General features: G+C 40.7%; 1 protein-coding gene across 4 annotated transcripts in view; it reads left to right on the forward strand.

Annotated features, from left to right (window-relative positions):
• Positions 1-13,732, forward strand: part of LOC126964826 (bifunctional purine biosynthesis protein ATIC) — a 46,907-nt gene extending 33,175 nt beyond the window's left edge. For all 4 annotated transcript variants that reach the window (XM_050808130.1, XM_050808128.1, XM_050808129.1 and 1 more), the window contains 5 exons: positions 843-1,091; positions 5,355-5,576; positions 9,673-9,850; positions 10,930-11,093; positions 11,952-13,732. In XM_050808130.1, coding sequence (XP_050664087.1) covers positions 843-1,091; positions 5,355-5,576; positions 9,673-9,850; positions 10,930-11,093; positions 11,952-12,071 — 933 coding nt within the window. In that variant the 3' untranslated portion in view covers positions 12,072-13,732. The remainder of the gene's footprint in view (positions 1-842; positions 1,092-5,354; positions 5,577-9,672; positions 9,851-10,929; positions 11,094-11,951) is intronic.
• Positions 13,733-15,640: the final 1,908 nt, after the last annotated feature.

The raw sequence follows: 15,640 nt of genomic DNA on the forward strand, positions 1-15,640 counted from the left end.
AACAAAAAAAAAGTATGCCTCAGACCTGAGAAGAACGGGTAAGCAACTTTTATTATTCATAAAAATATGATTACAATGTAATATTGTATAATGAAATGTACTTTTTAATAGCATAAGGGTGGTCGTTCCATTCCTCATCGGTCCATCCTGTGGGAGACCAACACTGCGTATTCCGGTACGGAGGTCACCATTCAAGTTCGAAGTTACTGCCCCAACGGCATTCTGTCCGTCAAACTATGTGCGCCCTGTACACTGTCACTTCAGTTTCGCAATCCACAGGCTATGTCGGTGACCTTTGTTCTCTTACCTACTCTTCTTCCTTCAAATTTGTGCTCTCCATTGATTGCCCAATGACCATAAGCTGTTTCATAAGGCCCATAGTTAGCGACTACATCTAAATAAATCACAGAGGTAACAAAACGCAAACAATGATTAATAAATAGAGTTGAATGTAGGTTATAAATAATACTTAATATAAACTTTATTTCTGTCTTTTCTCGGTGACAACGTTCGTATGCAATCCGGATTTTTCGTGCTCTGTCTCTTTCGTGTGTCTTAAGACCAATTTAAGTTTTCCCTAAACTGCGGAACCCTTCAGACCTAAAAACAACAATGCTAATACATTACTGGTCCACGGCTGAAGAAGGCGCCGTTGTGTTACCAATAATCTAGCCGACATCTGTCCAAAGAAGCCTCCCGCTTGTAAATGCCCTTATTCGCCTCTTACGACACCTTTAGGCCTGGGACTTCCCTATTCTTTTTATTTTAGCACAGAGCGCTTATTTTAGTCTATTTGAATAAAGTTTATTGGACGTTGACTGAAGGTCTCATATAATTGTCAGGCATCAGTATGCATGGTGTCGGACCTGCTGCCGCAGCTGTCGCCGCTGGCCAGTGCGTACGCTCGCGCGCGCGGCGCCGACCGCATGTCGTCGTTTGGCGACTTCATCGCGCTCTCGGACGAGTGTGATGACGTCACCGCCAAGGTCATATCGCGCGAGGTGTCCGACGGAGTCATAGCGCCCGGGTACTCGCCGGGAGCCCTCGAGACATTGAAGAAGAAGAAAGGCGGGAACTATTGCGTTATACAGGTGAATATAATAATAATAACTTTATTTTTCTCACCAACAACCAAACTTACAATACAGCGAAAACTTAAAAATACAGGGGATACAAAAGTTAAAGTTAAATTGGACAAGGTTCAATTTACCCCATTCCGCGACCTTCTCAAGAGAGGACTCGATAGAAGACACAAGTTTCTCCCGGCACTGGTCAACGATTTCCCGAGAGAGACGTGCATGGCCCGTGTATACGGCATCACCAGTGATGAATGTTGGAGGTGTCCAACATATCATTGATATGCAGAAGAAACAGCGTAGGAGATAGCACACAGCCTTGGGGCACTCCAGCATTCACGGGCTTCGGGTTCAAGCAATGTCCGACCTCGACCTGTATGCTGCGCCTAGTGAGGAAGCTGGAGGTCCACTTGCACAAGCTCTCGGGAAGCCCAAATGATGGAAGTTTAGAGAGGAGCGCCTTATGCCATACACGATCAAAGGCCTTCGCTATATCCAGACCAACTGCCAGGCCTTCCCCCTTGCTTTCAATAGCCGCAGCCCATCTATGTGTTAGGTATACCAGAAGATCACCTGCCGACCGACCATGGTGAAACCCGTATTGTCGGTCGTTGATCAACTGGTGACCCTCTAGGTATACCAAGAGCTGACGGCGAATTATGCTCTCCATGATTTTGGAGAGCAGGGAGGTAATAGCAATAGGCCTGTAGTTTGCCGGATCCGAACTGTCTCCTTTTTTTTGGATCGGATGGACAAGGGCTGACTTCCATGAGTCAGGGACTACGCCTTTGGAATAAAAGTGCTGGAATAAACGCGTTAGCACCGGCGTCAACTCAGGGGCACACGTTCTAAGCACGATTGGAGAAATGCCATCCGGCCCGCTCGACTTCCTGACGTCCAACGAAAACAGAGCTCGCCTAACAGTTTTCTGTCTGAACTGTACTTCAGGCATAGAGCTCTGACACCGCGGGATGGTCGGCGGTGTTTTTCCGTTGTCGTCACTCCAACTTAAACGCCGTCCACCACCACCTTGAGACGGCGAAGCCGGCCTTGTGTTTCCTTACGGAGACGCAGATATCTCGACCTAGCGATTCGTCATATTTAACGTACCCCGGGTACAAAATTGAGCACAATTTATTGCCTCATGCCGGGGTATGTGTGTACGTTAGGGAGGATATCTGCTGTCGCCGTCTCGGCAATTTTGAGGGTAGGGACCTGTCCACTCTCTGGCTCCGCGTAGATTTAGAGGACCGCATCCGCATCTATGCGTGTGTCTACAGGTCCCATAGTGGTAACGCAGAAACCGATCATCTCATGGGCTGCGTTCAAGCGGCAATTGACGACGTGCTTGCACAGATCCCCTCCGCTGAAATCGTAGTCTTGGGTGATTTCAACGGGCACAATGCCGAATGGCTTGGATCACGTACCACAGACGTATCGAACTTGGGTTGCGGCGCTGGGCACAAAGGATCCGAACTGCATAGTTCTAAAGAGGAAATACAACCGTGCTTCCAGATTTTTTAAGCGGCAAATCGCCCGTTCATAGTCAAAACACGTCGTCAAAATCGGCGAGCAGCTTTCCAGTTACCCGACCGGAACACGCAAGTTCTGGTCGTTGTCGAAAGCTGCTCTTTGTAACTTCAACCAGCCGTCCATGCCGCCGTTGCACATGAGGAATGACACCCTGGCCCATACGGCAAAAGAGAAAGCCGATTTCCTGTGCACTCTTTTCGCCTCCAACTCGACTCTTGACGACAACGGAAAAACACCGCCGACCATCCCGCGTTGTCAGAGCTCCATGCCTGAAGTACAGTTCCGACAGAAAACTGTTAGGCGAGCTCTGTTTTCGTTGGACGTCAGGAAGTCGACCGGGCCGGATGGCATTTCTCCAATCGTGCTTAGAACATGTGCCCCTGAGTTGACGCCGGTGCTAACGCGTTTATTCCGGCACTCTTATTCAAAAGGCGTAGGCTGACTTCCATGAGTCAGGGACTCATGGAAGTCAGCCCTTGTCTATCCGATCCCAAAAAAAGGAGACAGTTCGGATCCGGCAAACTACAGGCCTATTGCTATTACCTCCCTACTCTCCAAAATCATGGAGAGCATAATTAACCGCCAGCTCTTGGTATACCTTGAGGGTCACCAGTTGATCAACGACCGGCAGTACGGCTTTCGCCATGGTCGGACTGGCGATCTTCTGGTATACCTAACACATAGATGGGCGGCGGCTATTGAAAGCATGAGGGAAGGCCTGGCAGTTGGTCTGGATATAGCGAAGGCCTTTGATCGTGTATGGCACAAGGCGCTCCTCGCAAAACTTCCATCATTTGGGCTTCCCGAGAGCTTATGCAAGTGGACCTCCAGCTTCCTCACTGGGCGCAGAATACAGGTCGTTGTCGACGGTTGTTGCTCGAATCCCAAGCCCGTGAACGCTGGAGTGCCCCAAGGCTGTGTGCTATCTCCCACGCTGTTTCTTCTGCATATCAATGATATGTTGGACACCGCCATCATGCATTGCTATGCAGACGACAGCACTGGTGATGCCGTATACACGGGCCATGCAGGTCTTTCTCGGGAAAACGTCGACCAATGCCGGGAGAAACTTGTGTCTTCTATCGAGTCCTCTCTCGAGAAGGTCGCGGAATGGGGTAAGTTGAACCTTGTCCAATTTAACCCCCAGAAGACTCAAGTTTGCGCGTTTACCACTAAATAACCCCATTTGCCGTATCACCGCTCTTCGAGAACACTTCCCTTAAAGCCTCACCTAGTATCGGAATACTGGGTCTCGAAATCTCGAGCGATTGATAATCCTGTGGCCATCTGGAGGGCAAAGCCAAACTGGCTTCAAAGAAACTGGGCGTCATAAATAGAGCACGGCAATACTTCAAGCCGGCCCACATTCTAGCGCTCTACAAAGCGCAGGTCCGGCCTCACATGGAGTATTGCTGTCATCTCTGGTCTGGCGCACCCCAGTATCAGCTCGATCCATTTGACCGCGTCCAACGCAGAGCAGCTCGAATTGTCGAGGACCCAGTACTCTGTGAACGGCTGGATCACTTGGCGTTGCGTAGAGACGTCGCTTCATTGTGTGTCTTCTACCGCATTTATCACGGGGAGTGTTCCGAAGAGCTGTTCAACCTGATTCCTGCCGCCGAATTTCACCTTCGCACGACACGCCACAAGTTACGATATCATTCCCACCATCTGGATGTGTGGCGGTCCTCCACAGGGCGGTTTTCAAGGAGCTTTCTTCCTCGTACGACATGGGTACCTTCAAGAAAAGCGCGTACACCTTCCTTAAAGGCCGGCAACGCTCTTGTGATTCCTCTGGTGTTGCAGGAGAATGTGGGCGGCGGTGATCACTTAACACCAGGTGACCCGTACGCTCGTTTGTCCTCCTATTCCATAAAAAAAGAAAACTTAAGTTTATATATTATGTACTTACTACTTAGTATATTTCTCAAAAAGAACAAAAGTTCACTTACATGAAAACAATAATTCTAAATAAATATAGGTAAAAGAAAACATATTTTTATAGTTACGATGACTTTGAACAATAATAAATTCAAAACACGCTATGTTCTAAGATAACAAACAATTGTGTTTGACAGAACTGTTTAATTTAGCTTTAAATTTTGGATAAGATTTTTCCTCAAACTTACTACTTCTACTTATAATATTATGTATATTCTGTCGGGCCAAGACGAACATAATGAACATAATCGCTGTTTTAGTTTAGTGTATGCTTATAATACAGTACGTATTAGAACATATCGTAATTTTAATATCAAAGCATCCTACTTCGTGCATGATCTACTTCGCCCCAATATCAACAATGACACTTCCAGCTGAGTTAAACAACACTTGAGTTTTAAGTTTTTTTTTTATATTGATCTCGATTAAACAAAAGCGATTTCACCAATACCTTTTGAGCGTGTTGACGTCATCTATACATATAAATAAAATTGGAGTGTCTGTGTGTAATGAAATAACCCTTTTTACTAAATGTATATGAAGATAATATACATACCTACACCAAAATAACATTTTTTAAGATTTTGACGGGACTTTTATTGGCAGATAGCTGATGTAATAAGGAGTAGGAGTAGGACATAGGCTACGTTTATTTTAGAAAAAAAAAGTAATGTTGCAATGTCCAAGAAACGGTCTAACTCTAAAAATAATTTAAAGGGCAAAACAACGTTTGCCGGGTCAGCTAGTAAACAATAAATTGTATCAAATACCTGTCAAATAAAGTCGGGTAATTTTTTTTTCCAGATTGACGCCAGATATAGTCCAGATTTAATGGAACAAAAGACAATCTTCGGTCTCACGTTGGAACAGAGGCGGAACGACGCAAAGATAAACGCAGACCTGTTTAAGAATATTGTCACAAATAACAAGAACTTACCGGCGGAAGCTGTGAGGGACCTCATAGTAGCGACCATCGCGCTCAAGTATACCCAGAGTAATTCAGTGTGCTATGCCAGAGACGGTCAGGTTAGTATCTAATCCAAATATTTCTATTCAAAATAGTATTTCAAATCACTTATTGAACGTCACAAACTACCACCCATTCCAAAAAGTATGCTTCAGTCCTGATAAGAACGGGCGCAATAAACTCAGGGGCCATATTGTATATAGTATCGTACAATTAAATTTATGATTAAAAAATCTATGGGCGGTCGCTCCATTCCCAGTCCTATTATTAATATAGTCATTTATTTCATAGTAACCTATACCGCGCAAAGGTCTTAAATTTTTTTTAACTTTCGTGTGCTTAAGAATATACATAACATTATCAAGAATATATTAACCTTTCCGCATCGGCCGTGCCCGCGGGCACTGGTAATTCAAAAAACAATGAGAGCGGCTGTGCCGCGGGGCACTTTTTTACCTCATCCAGTTTTCACCCTTATTAGGTGTACAAGATGGTTTATTTGCCTACGCAGTTATGAACGAGTGAATTCCCAAACACATTTCGATCCGTTACGATTCAAGGCCACCAATATTCGACGTCATAGCTTTACGGACAAAGCACTTATGTGTCCACTTGTTCCCGGCCGGCGCAGCGAGCGGTCGTTATCAAGACTTTACACGAAGATCGTTCTTTGTGGAGATTTAAGCTTTATTTTATAATTAACATATACTATTCATTACAAAAACATAAAAGGAAATAAATAAAACAAGTAATTAACAATAATAACAATATTTATTTTAAAATATACCTATTTTTACACTTTTTTTCGAATGAAAAGTCTGTGTGAAAAAAAAAAGAAAGACAATATGAATAATTTTTACATGGTCTTATAGCATGTTTCAATAGCTTTCAGTGACAGTCACTCATATCACCCTAGTTATAAGCATTTTATAACTACACGTAAAATAATACACACGGGGAAAATGCCGCGAAATTGCCGGAAGCTTGCCGATCAATAGTGTACAGCGAGATCCGGAGCGCGCCGATCCGGAAAGGTTAAGATGCAAATATGTCGAATATTTTTGAAGTTATACTTCTTTTGATATGTTAGGAAAAAATTATCAGAGTGAATTTTAAGTTGCGCGCCCGCACTGTCACGTAAATTCGTCACCCTGTCGTAAGTTGGTCAGCTAGCTGCTAAATCATTTATATCATACTTCATCTACCATAAGCCTCTTGTAACTCATATATCTAGCGAACCACTTTCAATAATCGAGATTATTATCACCAATATAATCTACTATACTATAAGCCTTCTTTGTCAAAGAAGCTTAAATATATTTCTGTCTAAACGTGTGTACAAGTGACCACAAACTGGTTTTGAAAGTAATTAGATAACGAGTGGAATCTAGTGATGCGACTCATCATTCGATAAGTTATCGATGAATATTATTCAAAATGGATAAATATTTATGAAAATCATCCTCAACGAGTAGTCTTAGCTGCAAAAGACCTGCAGACGAGGAACCAGACGATAGGCGCGTCCCAAAAAGGTATGCTGCTCATGGTTCAAAATTTTATAACAGCCGAAACTTGCCTATACAAAACAAATTGGAATTTGTTAGATATAGACTAATAGACAGCAAAGAATACCAAGATGCAGTAGTCGGCATTAAAAAGATTGGACATATACCCCCTATAATCCTGGATATACCAAAGAAGTGGACTCACGAAATTATAAAAAATACAGTATGTAAGTACACGATGCGTTTCCTCCACCAATATAGAAACGGAGCTAAAGTAGAAATAATATGCTACTCTTCCTATGGCCACTAGGCCGTCAAGGAAGGCCAACTTAACGAGGGTGCTCCCTTCCTAACGTACACCCGCAAGTATGAGAAATCACCTAAGGTTACAATCTGAGGTCTTCCAGAATATGTTGAGGCTGAGCTGGAAAATCTCGGCTTTAAGGATGCTGTTGTTAAAACGCTGAAAACTCGTGGTGGGGATAGTACACCGTGTCCACCTTTTCTTGTGCAATTTTCTAAAGGTACAAACAGAGGCGTATGCTAAATCCTTCTTGCCTCGCACAGCCACTTTGTGGAAGCAATTACTCGCTTCTGTTTTGCAGAACCCTTATCGGTTTTTCTCTATCTGGTCCTTCCGTTAGGGACCTTCAAAAAATGAGTAAGCTCCCAACTCAAAAACGGCAACGCATCTCTTGACCCCTCGTGTTGCCTATGTCCATGGACGGTTGTCTCAACACTCCCCATGCCGTGAGCCTCTTACTCGTGTGCCACTTCTTATATAAAAAAAACGACTCACCAAGCTTAGGGACATTTTATTTTTATTTTATTTTCATACGGTGGCTAACAGCCGTCAATACAAATACATATATCTACATGTTTACATATGGTCCAATTAAAAGCCTCCACAAATAGGTATTAAATAGTTTTTTAATGTTTTTACAAATGATTAAATTAATTAAAGGCATTACTATGTACTAGGTAACTACGCATTTTTGCAATTTAAATTGACTCAAAGTATACACATATTATATTGTCATTATATTAGTTTTCTGTGACCTGTAAATAATCTTGTATAATACGTTTCTTAACACTACCGAAACTGTAAGAAAAAAGATCTGTTTTGGATGATTTTAGTTTATTAAAATTATTCGAAGTACATTCGTGGTAAAAAGGAGTGTGATCTATAGTTTGTGCGCATGAGTGGAATATGGAGGAGATTCTTTTTTCTAGAATGTTGGTTTGGAATATTGAGGTTTAGTTTAGATAACAAGGACTATCAATCTTACACTGAGCAATTTTCATAATAGTCGTAATATCAGCCATGTATCTACGGAGTGTTAATGGTAAGAGATGAAATCGAGTACACCTAGTTTTGTAATCTGTTTTGGGAATTCTAAACATATGTAAAAATGTAGTAATTTTTTTATCTATTTGTTCAATTATTTTACTGTGTATATAGCACACTCTTAATGACGACGAACATAAGCGCAAAAAAGATTTCTTAATATTTTGTAAGTTAGCTTGCAATCAAAAGCTACAATAGAAATATCGACCTGCAATAGAAATTAATAATTTAAAGTATATTTAAAATTGATCATTAGCTTCTTACGGGAAGAACTTATAAAATGACATTATATACGTATATTAAGTCAAAGCTTATTATTACTACAATATGTTCTAGTCTATTGAGATCTTCCTGAACGAGATCAACGTCATGGATCGTCGTTAATAGGCCGAAATATTTTTATGTCGTCAGCTAAAAGCAAATAATTGGAATGATGAATAAAAATAATAAATAATAAAGGACCTAGAAGTGAGCCTTGAGGAACTCCAGGAGGTATCGTGGTGCATGAGGAGGCGTAGCCATTTAAAACAATTATTTGAGTTCTATTTTTTACGTACGAACTCAACCATCTAAATAAGTTACCCCTGATACCAAGACCAGCAAATTTCTGAAGAAGGATTTTACGAGTATGCTCATGCGGTCGAAAACTTTGGTGTAATCTGTATACACAACGTCAATTTGTTGACCATTGTCCATGCATTAAGTTAGGAAGTCGGTGGAAACAAGTAAATTGGTAACCGTTGATCTTCCTTTTATAAAACCATGCCGTTGTTGATTTAACACATTTTTAAGGCTAGGGTAAAGTTGATTTTAGATGACGCGCTCAAACACTTTGGCAAGAAGACATAATTTTGAAATCGGCCGATAGTTTTCCACTTTGTCTTTCTGACCTCTTTTATGTATAGGTGATATAAATGCCGCCTTCCATCTGATCGGCATGATACCTTCATCAATTGATCTCTTAAAAAGCAAGGTGACAGGTAATGCCAATACCTCAGAACATTTGACGAGGAACAGTGCTGGTAAATTATCTGGCCCAGGTGATTTATTTAGATCAAGTGATTTTAAGAGCTTTTCAATTTGTTTATTATCAATTTCGATAGAACTTATATTTCTTATAAAAGATTCATCTGAACAATTATAGGATTTGGATGTGGTAGTGGATTCTTGGAAAGTCAAATACCCCTTTTATAAGAGGAGATATCCCTTTTCACCAGTTTTTTTTTAATTTAGTTTACTCGTCTCGGAAATATAAAGCTATTTATTATCAAGTAATATTTATTTAAATAATGATCGGTGCAGGTGATAGGTATCGGCGCCGGGCAGCAGTCCCGGATCCACTGCACGCGGCTGGCTGGGGACAAGGCGGCCCTGTGGTGGGCGCGGCGTCACCCGCGCGTCACCGACATGCGCTTCCGGGCCGGCGTGACGCGTGTCGTGCGGGCCAACGCCGCCGACAACTACGTGAGCGGCACAGTCGGTGAGAACAATGCAATGTATTGGAAGTGTGTTGAGTCCATCTACCCAGTGGTTTCACTAGCTACGGACCGAAACACGATAATGTTTACACATTACTGCTTCACGGCAGAAAAAGCGCCATTGTGGTACCCATAATCTAGCCGGCGTCCTGTGTAAAGGACTGTGCCTCCCACTGATGTTTTCCATATTTCTCTATGGGGCGGAACATGGGCGTTGAAAGCAGCGGACCGGCAGGGAATTGACGCCTTCGAAATATGGTGTTGGCGCCGCCTGCTCAGGATTCATTGGACAGCTCACCGCATAGGCTTTTTTGTCTTAAAAGAGCTAGGGATCAAAAAGATCAACGGTTTCTCAGCTTCACGTACAAAGAATCCTGAAATATTTCGGGTACATTGCCCGCAGAAGCGAAGATAGTCTCGAAAGACTGATGGTGACGGGGAAGGTAAAGAAGAAGAGGCCGAGGTCCGAAAATATGGTCGGATCAGTTGTCCGAACATCTGGATATTACTGTCAATGTAGCACTGCACCAGGCCACCGACCGGAACCGATTGAGGCGTGCTGCTGTCAGTCTACAGAGTCACGATCCTTAACGAAGAAGACAATAAATGACGTCACAGATATTATGGATTTTTAGCTCCCTCCCCGCGCTTGTAGCACCTCCCCCACTCCCCCCTTAGTTTAGTTAGTAATGTTTCTTTAAGTTTTGTTTTACTGTATATAACTTTCTAGTTTTAATATTTTAAATCTTAGCTTGTGATGTCACAAACATTTTTACCTCTCCCATACCTTGCCACGCAATGTCACATTTCGTTAGCCAACCTTTCGAGTGACGCATGGTTTGTAAATCTTAGTATATCTTGTTCAACTCTAAACTGTGGCTCCATCTATTGGGTCTAAATTTACAGTTGATAACCTACTCAACCTCAATAATTGCATAAAGAAAATTGACTTGAGATGTTGCTCTTTCAAATGTAAACAATTTGTTTTGATTTATTAACGTTTATGTCGCGGGTCCCGTATCGTTTATAAATGTAGTGTAGCATGTAGTGAATACAATTAAATGTATTCATATAATATCAGGATCGGATCTGCCCCTGGAGCAATGGAAGTCGTTGTTCGAAGGTGAGCCGCCGGCACTCCTCTCAGAAGAGGAGAAGAAACACTGGACGAGCAAACTGGATAAGGTGGCCCTGGCGTCTGACGCATTCTTCCCCTTCAGAGACAACATCGACAGGGCGCGTCAGGTATGTTATGGTTATTAAGGATTAAGAGATCCAACTCGCCTTTTGATGGCATATTGTAGAACAGTATTAAGGTCTTTAACCACCTTCCAATAAATAATGAAGAGTTCATCATCAACCGGAGGACGTCTACTGCTGGACGAAGGCATGCTCCAAAGACCGCGATGACGATCGGTCCTGCGCTGCCCTCATCCAACGTATTCCGGCAATCTCGACCAGATCAGATCGTCGGTCCATCTTGTGAGAGCCAACTAACGAGGACTCTACTGCCCCAACGGCCATCTGTCCGTCGAGCTATGTGCTCTGCCCACTGCCACTTCAGTTTCGCAACCATCTGTGCTATGTCGGTGACTTCGGTTCTCCTACGGATATCCTCATTTCGGATTCGATCTCGCAAGGAAACTTCCAGCATAGCCCTCTCCATTGCCGTCTGAGCGACCATGAGTTAACGTCTAAATAATTCATGGACGTACATCATTTATCGAAAATTCGCAAACAATGATTAAGAAATGAAGATGACATTATGTTATGTACATTTACATTACATCGTATACTATTTTTCCTATTAAGTTGCGCAAAGTTCGACCACTATTATTATTTTACAAACACTCTCGCACGCTCATGTCAACGTGTGGGAAAGTTGTACATTGCGAACGCAAATGCATGCGCAAAATCGAACTTTGTGCACGATAATAGGAAAAAATATTTATAGGTTATAAATAATAATATAGACATTGGTTTTCCTGATTTCTTATTCAATCTCGAAGGGAAACTCCGAGTATATCATTGGTCAGAGGGCGATGGAGCACTCGAGTTAATCAACAAAAATGATTGTTGTGACAATGATAGTTTGTGTTCCAGGTCGGTGTCAGTTATATCGGCAGCCCGGCTGGCTCTAACAACGACAAGGAAGTCATCGACGCCTGCAACCAACACAACATTGTACTGGCACACACTAACCTTCGACTGTTCCATCATTAATTAACATGTGCACTCGAGGCTTATGAAACATCAAGTACCTTTAATGAAACATTTGTCACAGGATGTCATCTAATTTTGTTTATAAAACACTTGCTCGTAAAGTGAGACTTATTACATCATTGAATCATATTATAATTGCATCAATCAACATCAAGGATCAAAGAATTGTCCCTACAAAGTTAATTTAGTACCTAACTACAAGTTATATGAGATAAAACAGAGCATTTTCAATTTCTTTTTTTTTAACGACAAAGAGGTTTTATACCACTGAAAATACATTTACATTTTTGTATTAAATAAATGTGTCCCTAATTAAGACGAAAAACCATTTATTATTATTAAATTATTTATAATTCACAATAGTTTGTTATTCAATACTTATATACTTTCACGTTTCTACTCTTTCGGAGTTGATCGGTTTGTTATAAAATAACACCAAGAAATAAAAGACACAAGCTCATTTGAACCGGTAATAACTGGTTAAAATCGGATTCAGGCCCAACTATTCAATCGAATTATGTCCAATGCAAATAAAAGTTCAATTAAGGATTTTCTTTAATGTTTTGTGAAGTAAGTAGTTGCTGTGAAATATTGATAATAAACTATTGTTGTTTTTTGAATCCAAAACATTCCGGCCGTTATTGGTTAAATAAGTATAAATCATTGTGAATTCTGTATTATTTCTTATCACATCATATCACCGACCTTAGATCATCTATACGTTTCGATAGACTATGACATCTGTGAATAAGTCGAAAAAAATTTAGAACTAACCCCTATTTTGGGTAATTCACGCATACTAACACAAAGTGTCATACAAATTGCGATTGTAGGACGTATCTCGTCACGCATACTGAAGTATTAAACCTGGCCTGTTTTAATCTGTTCTCTAGCAGCAAGAGACTATCTAGACGAATAAATGATGTAAGCCACCAACCTACTAACTCATTAGACTATTAATATCAACAGTTTACTCAATAATAAATTCAAATATGTTATGTAATATTTTTTTCAGTGCACTGTAATTGGACGTTATTCCAGAAAAACGTTCCAAACCACAATCATTTCGAAATTGAGTTAAGAACACATAACTGGTCGTGTGATTCATATTAACAGACTGATTAAAATGGCAGCCCTACTGTCATTCTTTAAATGACATCATGAGTTAGTAGCCCAACCCACATGTATGGAATACACTAATGTTTATTAAACTTTAAACACGAATTCCTTAAAATGTGATGTTTGTGGCTTGGAACGTTTTTCAGGAACTACATCCAATTGATATGTACATAATTCCAATATGTTTACAAAAAATCTCATAACAAGAGTATAGTTTATCCCCCTTATTCATAATGGTCCGCTAACTTTAAACAGCCGCTAAGGAGTGTTTTTTCTCATTCTGACTTAGGTCAATAGAAGAAGACAGAGTGAGAATTAGCAATGCTTTAAGTTAGTAGACTATTATGAATAAGGGGGATGTGTTTATAGCGAAGTTTCAGATTATTGAACCCTCGAATATTTTGTAATGTGCCTTTTTATGGAAATACATTTGTATTGTGTTAGAATATAAGATAAACATATTATATTTTTTGTATTGTAGCCTAAGTACTATGATATATAATTTTAAGAAAATATGAAATATACAAAGTGTTGAAATGAAAGTGTTTTATTTTTATTAATTTTAGCTTTCATATTATTTGTTTATTTATGAATTGTACAAATTACTTTCTCGTCTCTAAAACACCAAAAAACAACATTCACACCTTGTTTTCTCTCCCGAACACTGGAAAGTTCTATCTAAAAAAACTCAATATTATTTATTCAGTTTCACCTTTTCTGAGAAAATATCTAATAAAGATTAAAGGATTACCAAAGACACATCGTTCAAATAATTTCCACACACACAGTTATTTGGTGATGAAGCTCCATCTCGTAGCTTTATCACCAAACGATTAATGGATCAGTGAATACATACGCAAATGTAATCATCTCTGTGATAATTTTCGTGAAGTTATTGAAACTGATAAAAAAATTACACTTTAGCAATTTCATACTGTATTAGGTATTGATATGACCTAAGTGCAAATTATTTTACATATATTAAGGTATACATATATATATATACAGAACCAGAAATGACTGCGTATAGGAGCATGGAGCTGCGTACAAAATCGAGTCTGCTTTGATGACACGACTAAAATCACAAATAACGTAACACTCTCGTCACGCATTCACCAGTTTACTCCACAAGTCAAGAAATAACCGTTAGCGTAACGCTAGCGTTCGTAACTCTCCCCGTTCGTACACCCCAAGTCAAGAAATAACCGTTCGCGTAACACTAGCGTTCGTAACTCTCCCCGTTCGTACACCCCAAGTCAAGAAATAACCGTTCGCGTAACGCAAGCGTTCGTAACTCTCCCCGTTCGTACACCCCAAGTCAAGCGTGCGTATAGAAGTATTATTTCAAAAGTAAAGTAGTTACCTATTTTCATTAAACATGACAAAAAATCTCTTTAGAAGGGGTCTTTCCTTTTGAAGATTCGACAACGATAGACATCAAAATTAGAAGCATTTGTATTAGTAAAGAAATGTTTGCATTTTCCTTCCGACAAATTGGGACATTCCACTACAATAATGGTAAAAAACTAACAGGCAGTTACTGGTACATAAACATGTACTTGCCCTAATAGAGTTTGTGGAAAACTTCCTCACAGCAAACTCGTCCTCATATCCCACTAAAGTAACGAAAAAGTTTTTTGAAGCAACAAGTTTTGGAAGCCTGGAACAACTGCCTTGTGAAATGGTTCCAAATAATACAAAAGTGTATAGGTGAACCCGAATAGGGTACCGTGAACTTTGGAGTGGTCCAAGGCTGTGTGCTATCTCCTACACTGTTTCCTTTGCATATCAATGATATGTTGGACACCTCCAACTTACATTGCTATGCAGAAGACAGTACTGGTGAATCCGTATCCACAGGCCATGCAGGTCTTACTCGGGAAATCGTCAACCAGTACCGGAAGTAACTTGTGTCTTCTGTGGAGTCCTTTCCTGAGAAGGTCGCGGAATGGGGTAAAATGATTGGTTGTCTAATTTAACCTCCAGAAGACAAATTTGCGCGTTTGCCACTATAAAAACCCCATTTGTCGTATCACCGCTCTTCGATAACACCTCCCTTAAAGTCTTACCTAGTATCGGAATACTTGATCTCGGAATCTCAAATCGTGGAAGATTAGGTTATATATTGTATTATAAACTAACACCCGTATTCACAAACGTTGCTTCCTTGAGTATAGCAGATGTTTTGCAGTGCGTTCGGTATGCCTTTCATTTCATGAACAATACATAAAGGAGGTTTTGCTGTGCGGACTGTGCATTAAATGGAGCGCTGTTATTGGTTACCGTTGTGTTACGACTTACACTCGAGTCGACTGACAGGACAGATGACAGATACAAACGCCAAAAGGATTATTCTAAGGAAAGGAGTTTTTATATGGGCTTTGTTGTAATTTTCTTCTGCAATTATTTCAGGTGGTAGTACTATGGTGTCCGTTAATATTTTTGGCAGC

Source organism: Leptidea sinapis, chromosome 6 (genome assembly GCF_905404315.1).
Source record: "Leptidea sinapis chromosome 6, ilLepSina1.1, whole genome shotgun sequence".
Lineage (NCBI taxonomy): Eukaryota > Metazoa > Arthropoda > Insecta > Lepidoptera > Pieridae > Leptidea > Leptidea sinapis.